The sequence below is a fragment of the Terrapene carolina genome, unplaced genomic scaffold (genome assembly GCF_002925995.2).
Source record: "Terrapene carolina triunguis isolate 2854851 unplaced genomic scaffold, T_m_triunguis-2.0 Scaffold68, whole genome shotgun sequence".
Taxonomy (NCBI): domain Eukaryota; kingdom Metazoa; phylum Chordata; order Testudines; family Emydidae; genus Terrapene; species Terrapene triunguis.
Window position 1 is genome coordinate 49,946,125 of NW_020664419.1, and position 8,329 is coordinate 49,954,453.

At 38.2% G+C, this 8,329-nt stretch overlaps 1 protein-coding gene across 1 annotated transcript in view; it reads left to right on the plus strand.

The window, feature by feature from the left end:
• The first annotated feature begins 402 nt into the window (after positions 1-402).
• IRAK4 (interleukin 1 receptor associated kinase 4) overlaps positions 403-8,329 on the plus strand; it is a 20,161-nt gene continuing 12,234 nt past the window's right edge. Inside the window, exons 1-5 of the mRNA XM_026648761.1 lie at positions 403-566; positions 2,548-2,693; positions 3,042-3,236; positions 4,288-4,448; positions 7,771-7,835. Of these exons, the coding sequence (XP_026504546.1) occupies positions 406-566; positions 2,548-2,693; positions 3,042-3,236; positions 4,288-4,448; positions 7,771-7,835 (728 nt within the window). The 5' untranslated portion in view covers positions 403-405. The remainder of the gene's footprint in view (positions 567-2,547; positions 2,694-3,041; positions 3,237-4,287; positions 4,449-7,770; positions 7,836-8,329) is intronic.

The window sequence follows — 8,329 nt, forward strand, 5'->3', positions numbered from 1 at the left end:
ACTGGCTCTGTAGTGTGGACGGGTGAAGGGTTAATTCGGATTAACGCTGCTAAATCCGAATTAAAGTCGTAGTGTAGACCAGGCCTTAGATGAGAGAGGATGTGGGGAAAGTGAGCTACCTGGGAGGGACTTGGAGATGGACGTAAATGCAGGACTGCACGTTTATATAGCACCTAACTCAATGGAGCTCTGGCCTAGTTGACTTCTAGTACCGTAATATAAATGTTAACACAGGGGAACTGGAAGAAAGAGGGAAAAGAGTAGTGGCAAGAATCAAGAAGATGAAAGCAGGCGATGGTGCAATTAAAAACCAGTGAATTAAAACGAGAGAACAGTGAGTCATATGTCAATTGTAGTTTTAATTAAGAACCTGTATTAAAAGGATGCAATGCATTTGTTAGGAAGATGAGCAAATCCATAACTCCTTCAACATACGTGCGCTGCATTGGCTATAAACTCATGATGCAACTGGCTGATTTCATTGATCCACAAGAAGGATGGAAGAAGCTAGCAGTAGATATAAAAGACCCTTCTGGCGAAGACAGATACAACCAAATGCATATAAGGTATTGTATCAAAGTCAAGAGAAAATAGATTTGTTGTTTTTAATCAAATTGAGTGACTTAATGTAGATGTCACTTCCTTATTCCTGTGACTTGTAACAACTTCCATATGAGGAGAGATTAAAAAGACTGGAACTGTTCAGTTTAGAAAAGAGATGACTAAGGAGGATATGACAGAGGACTATAAAATCACGAATGTGTGGTGAAAGTGACTAGGGAAATGTTATTTACCCCTTCACATAACACAAGAAAACTACGGGTCGATGAAGTTAATAGGCAACAGGTTTAAAACAAACTAAAGGAAGTACTTCTTCACAGAATGCACAATTAGCCTGTGGAAATCATTGCCATGGGTTGTTGTGAAGGCCAAAAGTATAACTGGGTTCAATAAAGAACTAAATAAGTTCATGGATAAGGTTAAGATTTTGTCACAGTTATTTTTAGTAAAAGTCACAGGCAGATCGCGGGCAATAAACAAAAATTCATGGAAACCTGTGACTTTTACTGAAATAAGGGGAGGGACTGACAGCTCCAGCCCCTTCTGTCTGAGGCAGCTGCTGACAGCTGCAGGGGCCACATCCGCTTAAAGCTGCAGGGATGAAGCTGAAGCAAAAAATGTCACAAAGGTCTCTGAAAGTCATGGAATCCGTGACCTCCATGACAAAATCTTATCCTTATTCATGGAGGATAGGTCCATCAGTGGCTATTAGCCATTTTACTTTACTTAAAAAACTGATTGTTTAGTCTCTTACTTGAGTTATTCACTTAAAGTCTCTTTTTTTAAGGACCCCAAAAGGGAGTGAGGGGTGGAATTGCCCATCCCCTCATTATTTTGTCTACCAGTTGGGTCTAATGTCCAACACACCAACTTTGGTTCCTTAATTTCTGGTTCCATATCTTCTATTTTTTACAAACCATGATTTTAACGTAGCCCTTGAACCATATGAGTAGGCCCTTTTATTTAGATTAATTTATTTTTTAGTTTTCAGTCTGTCTCCTTTTCATACTTTTTCCCATCAACATTTATTATTATAGGATATTGTAACATCTTATATACTTTCACATAATTTTTTACAGTTGAGCTCACAATTAGGTTAAATTTTTAAGCCCAATTGTTACGTATTTTTAGTACCCTTTTAACACTAAAGCCTCAATTGCCTTTCTGTAATAATAATAAAGCAGTGAAGATATTTAATTTGGTTCAAGTTTCATTCAGTTTCTGTCCCTTTCAAGTTAAATAGTCCAAGCAAACTCAAAGTCAAAATGGAACAAAAATTATAAGAATTATTTTTATTTTGATAACACACCATGTAGTTGTTCACATATGCAGCAATATTGTATGTATTTGGAAGAATGCTCAAATGATCTGCACAGACGTATTTTAAAATTGGGTTTGTGATCTTTCTGATGAAAGAGATTTTTGTTTCTGCATGTGTATTCTTTGTTGTTATTTACATTAGGTCTTGTTACCCTGCATTTTCTGGAAGACTTTATGAATAACTGAAGCACTAGTTGTATGATATGATGAATACCAAGGAAGTGAAACCTACCTGAGGGATTTAGTTAAGCTGTCTAAAATTTCTTAACAGCTTCTTAACTGGAACACCTAAAAAACAGGTGGAAGAAACATTCTCTTTGCTAAATATTCAACACCCATTCCCCTTCATTTGAGGGCTTAGAAGGCTCCCAGTCGACTTACCTGGGTCTTCCAGCAGGACCCTCTTGCAAAAACAGGAAAAAAGGATTTATTTTTCTACCATTAAAATATGAGGTATAAACAGAAGAAAGCTGGTGCTGCTTTCTTTTTTTTTGTTATTTTTTGTTTAATAAACTTTTCAGGTCTCCTGCTTATGCCATGAAGAAACACAGAAAGGATGCAAACCTATCACCCTCCTTCTCACCTCCCTCCCCCCCTCTCCCCCCCCAGTCTTTGCAGGTCACTTCTTATTTAAAAAAGTAATTTGATTTTAATTTGTCTTTTAAGGAGATTTGAAGGGCTAATAAAGATGGGAAAGAGCCCCACCTGTGAATTACTCTATGACTGGGGAACGTCAAACTGTACAGTTGGTGATCTTGTGGCGCTATTGACCAGGAATCACTTCCTAGCACCAGCTAGCCTTCTGCTTCCAGGTAATTCTGTTCTCCACGGTATCTATATATTGCATTCTTCATTTACACAGATCTCTTGTAACTTCACCGTAGCAATCTATTTAAAAGAAATGAAATGACTAGCTTGTTTAAATGATAACTGAAGGTGGTTACATCTCTCCTGACTTATTTTTTTTTAATAATAAAGATTAAAAGTAATTGTTTAGGATGTTACAAGGGGCATATATTTTTAAATTTTAGACACATACAGAACATGTCACATTTAGTGAAGCTTAGATATCTGTCAGCCTTCACTAAATGCTGATGCTACATAACCTATGATTTTCTGTTTCCCAGCACTCTTCAATATATTTTTAATTTCATTTGCAGATGCTGTTAGGGTGGCAGATGATGTTACGGTACCTCTTTCTTCACAAGAAACTATGCCTATAGATAAAACTATGCCTGTACAGGAAAAAACAGTAATATCTGCAACACCTCTTTTAGCTCAGAGTAGTGAGGGACAACTTTCAGCTCCTTCCTGCTTACCTCAAGAGAACAACAGTCTGCAACTTAGTGACACAGGTATGCACTTTGGTAAAATTAAATGCAGCTTCAGCTGCTGCCGCCTTCCATCATTGCACTATCCTTTACCCAAGTTCTAGAAGTAAAAAGAACATACAGTAGAACCTCAGAGTTATGAACACCTCAGGAATGGAGGTTGTTCGTAGCTCTGAAATGTTCGTAACTCTGAACAAAATGTTATGGTTGTCCTTTCAAAAGTTTTACAACTGAACATTGACTTACTACAGCTTTGAAACTTAACTATGCAGAAGAAAAATGGTGCTTTCCCTTTATTTTATTTTTTTGGATAGATTACGTTTAGAACAGTACTGTACTGTATTTGCTTTTTTTGCCTCTGCTGCTGCCTGATTGCGTACTTCTGGTTCCAAATGATGGGTATGCTTGACCGGTCAGTTTGTAATTCTGGTGTTCGTAACTCTGAGGTTCTACTGTATAGCAACCAAGGGGCCAGATTTTGATATGCCTTTGCAAGTCCCTGTAAGAAGCCTCCGACCTCTTGTCCAGTTTTTGTGCTGCCTGCACAAAAGGATTTTGGCCTGTGGTCATCAAACTTTCAGTATGCATGCTCCATCTTGATATTAACAAGGCCACTGAGGTGGAGTGTTGGATATAGAAGCTTCTAATTCCAATGTGCTCTACATCAATATTAGTGATGAGGATGAACTGTTGGAGTACTTGGTTCATGGGCTACGCTTTAGTCTCCTGAGCTCTAAAATTAAAACTGAATTGACTGTATATCTGTTTTCTTCCACACAAGGAACTGGAAGATATTTGTACTCAAAGTACCTGCAAGTAGTGAGCAAAGTTATCAAAGAATAGCTAACTCACTTGTAATTTGTTTGCTTTCTTACTTTCTGGTGTCTACTCAGAGAGAGCAATTCTGGCTTAAAACTCACAATGAATCCAAAATTAAAGCTCCACAATGCCATTATTTGTACTCTGGGAAATCTGTTTAAATAGAGCTAAAGCAGGGAGATAGGTACATGTGTGCGAAGTGGCTTACATAAAAAATTGACCTTTCAGTTCCATCCAAAATGTTTCTTTATTTCAGGTTTCCACAGCTTTTGGTTCCATGAGTTGAAAAATGTTACAAACAACTTCGATGAACGACCTACATCAGCTGGAGGTAATAAACTGGGAGAAGGAGGCTTTGGAGTTGTGTACAAGGGCTACATCGATGGCAGAATTGTGGCAGTGAAAAAACTTGCTGCTGTAAGTTGTCATAACTATTTTGTATGAGCGTCATATGCTTTATGGTGTTACTAGTGTGTATTTTAAGTGGACATATTCAGTATTTTTATAAGTGACAGGGATACTCCAGAATTTGACATCATTGAAAACTCAGTTGGGTGAGAATCTTTCTCAGATTTGAATTCTTTTTTTTTTTTTAAAAACTGCATTATTCTTTCATCAAAATGTTAGTCACCTGTTGGGATTTTTAGTAACATAGGTTTTGCTATATAAGAGGTTAAGGGCTCATCTACTGAGATGTCTGTCTCCAAAGGGGCCGATACTAGATGTTTCAGAGGATGACTGTAACTTCCCTCATCTACTGTGGTATATACCAGATGATGCAGTAGTATGCAACTGAAATAGATAAATTGTAGAGGTGAAGTTTTTCTTGGCCTGGTGATCAGTTTGTGCTCTGAAGTTTCAGAATGCGTAGTCTCTGTAACTTTATCCTAGTTCAACTTAGGTGCTTCTAAGGTAAGATGTGGAAGCTCCATTTTTAAAAAGAGTTTTCTAAAGGCCAAGAAACTATTGTAAGGAATAATCCAGTACTGGTAAGGGTTGGAGCAATGATTTTGTAAGTCTTTCCCATTCTGATTTCTGTGATTCTGTGCTTCGGATGTGTCTGGTGTGTGTTTGTTTTTTGTTTTAAGCTCTCTACCTCATTACTGGGTGAGTGACCCCACAGCTAAATATACATTCCATTAATATTTTTAATTTTATCTATTATAAACTTGCTGGTTAAGTATAAATATTTATTTTTGTATTATTAAGCACAGTATTGCAATTAGAGGAAAAACAGGTGATCTAGCTGCTATGTTGACATCCTAGATCCAGTTATCTTATAAATCAAGGAAGTAAATAATAATGCTGTGATATCTCATTTTCAAGTTCCATTAAATCCACACAGTTAAAAAAAATAACCTTTTCTAAATGGGAAAGGACTGAATTGCTAAGGAAAGAATCTTTTCAGTTCTTGAAAAATATTGGTTAGTACATATTGTTCTGTGTTTTTAGCTTTTAAAGTAATTTACATGGTCATTCATGGGTATTCAGAAGAGCAGTGCAACTAACATGTTTATTTTGGGAGGAGAATGTAGCTTGTCTCAAATTGGAAGTGAAAAAGATAAGCTTTTATCTGCATTTTTGTGCTGCTACATCTTGAAACACTGAGTAAAATATCTTAAGTTAAGGTTCAGCTGCCGGAATTTTGTTTAGGACCCCAGATTTCTCTTTCCAAGGGTGCAGTCTTGTAGCTCTTAGTAAACTGAACAATGGGAGCCTACTTCTGCAGCCCTCTTCCCCCACCAGTGGTCCCAGTGAAATCAGTGGGACCACTCAAGTTACAAACACATACAGTAAAACTGATCTGTCATACCAGGGAATAAATGTCTTTCTACAACCCTGTAAGAGTTCTGATATTACCCTAATATTTTACTGCTGCTTTTTATCCCAGGCCCTTGAGGCTCAGTGTCCAGACCACCATCTTAGCTGTGGAGGATTTGAAAATTTAAGGGGGAGAGAAGTCTACAGCCTTACTTTTTTTTTTGTTACTAAGGGGACTGGTGCAAGTTCTGTATGGAAGACCCTAAAGAAATTCTGTCATTCTAACCAGCATTTCAAAGAACAAGAGAATACTGTGTAACAATGATAAAGAATAACTATATAGTGTCAATGATTCCATCACAAGTAGTGGCAAAATTTTATTTTATAAATGTTACACTGTAACCATCCGCAAGGGGGAAATGGAGAGAACATCCTCCATTGACCCCCTGAGAAAAGTCCCTGTTGCAGAGAAGCCAAGTTATTTAGTCAAGGGGGTAAAAACCAGGGAGGGAGAAGAGCTATTTAACTTACAGGAAAATGTTGTCACAAGAACAATTGGTATAAACTGGCTATGAATACATCTAGGCTAGAAATTAGAAGGTTTTCTATCCATCAGAGGAGTAAGGTTCTAGAATAGCCTCCCAATATTACTAGTGGGGGGCAAACAACCTAATTAGTTTTAAGATAGAGCTTGATACATTTAAGAGTGAGATGGTATGATGGGCTTACCTGCAGGGGCAAGGGGCTGAGTTCAGTGGTACATGGGGCTCCTTCCAGTCCTGTGTTTTATGTTCCCTAAATCTCATGCTTCAGGATTTCAGCTGGTCACCTGCAGGGAGTTCTAGGTTTTGTTTTCTTCTTCCTCTGAAACATCAGAAACGGCCACAGCTGGATATGGGACATGGTATGCAGGGGGCCAGTTCTCCATGGCAGTACAGAGAGTTCTTTCTCAGATGCTTGGCTGGTGTGTCTTGCTCACATGGTCAGGATCAAACTGATAGCTATTTTGGGGATTAGGAAGTAATTTTCCACCAGGTCAGATTGGCAAGGGACATTGTTTTTTTGCTGTGGCATAGGTAGGAGTTGCTTGCTAGGATCATCTGGGTCTATTTTATCAAATCAATTCCCTGCCATTGAAGGGGCCTCTGGCATTGGTGCATTCATTCACTCCTATTCTCTGCCTGTGGTACACAGTAGTTTAATTTCCTGAGGACTGTAATGTTTTGGTTGGGCTCAATACAGGGATAACTGGATGGGGTTTAGTGACCTGATGTGTAGGAGGTCAGACTAGATGATCTGGTGATTGCTTCTGACCTTAAACTCTGACTCTGTAAGGTCACAAAGGAAATCTCTGATAGTGCCAAGAATAGGATCCAGTTCCATGACTTTAAAACATGTGCCTAAATATGGACTAAGGAAACTCAAGTTTTCAGTGGTCTGATTTTCCATCCCCATCCCCATCCCCAAATGCTGAGCACCAACTAATTTCCATTGACTTCAACAGGTGCTCAGCTTAGGTGCTTATACATGGATTTAGGAGTCTTACTTTAGGCATCTAATTTTTTTTCTTGTTAAATCTTGGCCCAGATTTCTTGATTCCTACTCTTGTGCTTTAGTCACAAGAGCAACCTTCCTCCCCGTTAGCATGAATACAGGAGGAAAATGTTCTGTTAAATAGGACTTGAAATGCAATGACCAGTGCAGTGGCAAATAGGAAATTCCCTTGCAAGCATGTGGGCATGGGTGAGGTTGCCCATCAGTTTCTACAGGAGGATGTTGGTTGGGGTGGGGGGGGGAGGCGTTTGCATCTGTGAGAGTAACCACCTGAATACGAATCAGTACTGTCTTTCTGGGTCAGCAAAGATGTGTGATAAGGATGTTTACAAAAAGAGGTGTCCCCAAGTAAGATTTGCAATAAACTTGTTTTGTATGTAATATCACCTACAAAATTAATGGAGAACTAATATTTTCTTTGTAGATGGTTGATGTAAGCATTCAAGATCTGAAACAGCAGTTTGATCAAGAAATAAAAATAATGGCAAAGTAGGTACTAAGTCATGCAAATTTAGCATAACTGTAGGTATAGACTACCTACATTTGCAGAGTTTTCCTTGTTAGCATGCTGCCTTAGGGTTTCCTTGCTGTAGTTTTGCATGGAATAGTTTGGAAACTGTTAAATGAAAACATTGCAAAACTATTGTGGATCCTTTCTGCTCAAGATAAAGGTTTAGGTTTATGTTTAACTCTACACAGTTTAGTAGTCCCATTGAGTTTTCAGGTTTGCGGGCTGTTAGCCAATGTCATGTATTTCCAAAATGCTTTGCATTAAGGCTAAGTTGTAAAACTATGAACTGAATTCCTAGAATGCTTTGTAATCATGCTAAGCTTTATTGTAGAAATTTACTAATGGTTAAACTGTTCCAATGTTTGTTCTCCGGATGTGTGGAGTGTGTCAGAAATAAGATGTATGTTCTGTTAAGGAATGTTTTTCACACACACACACACACACACACACACACACACACACACACACACAC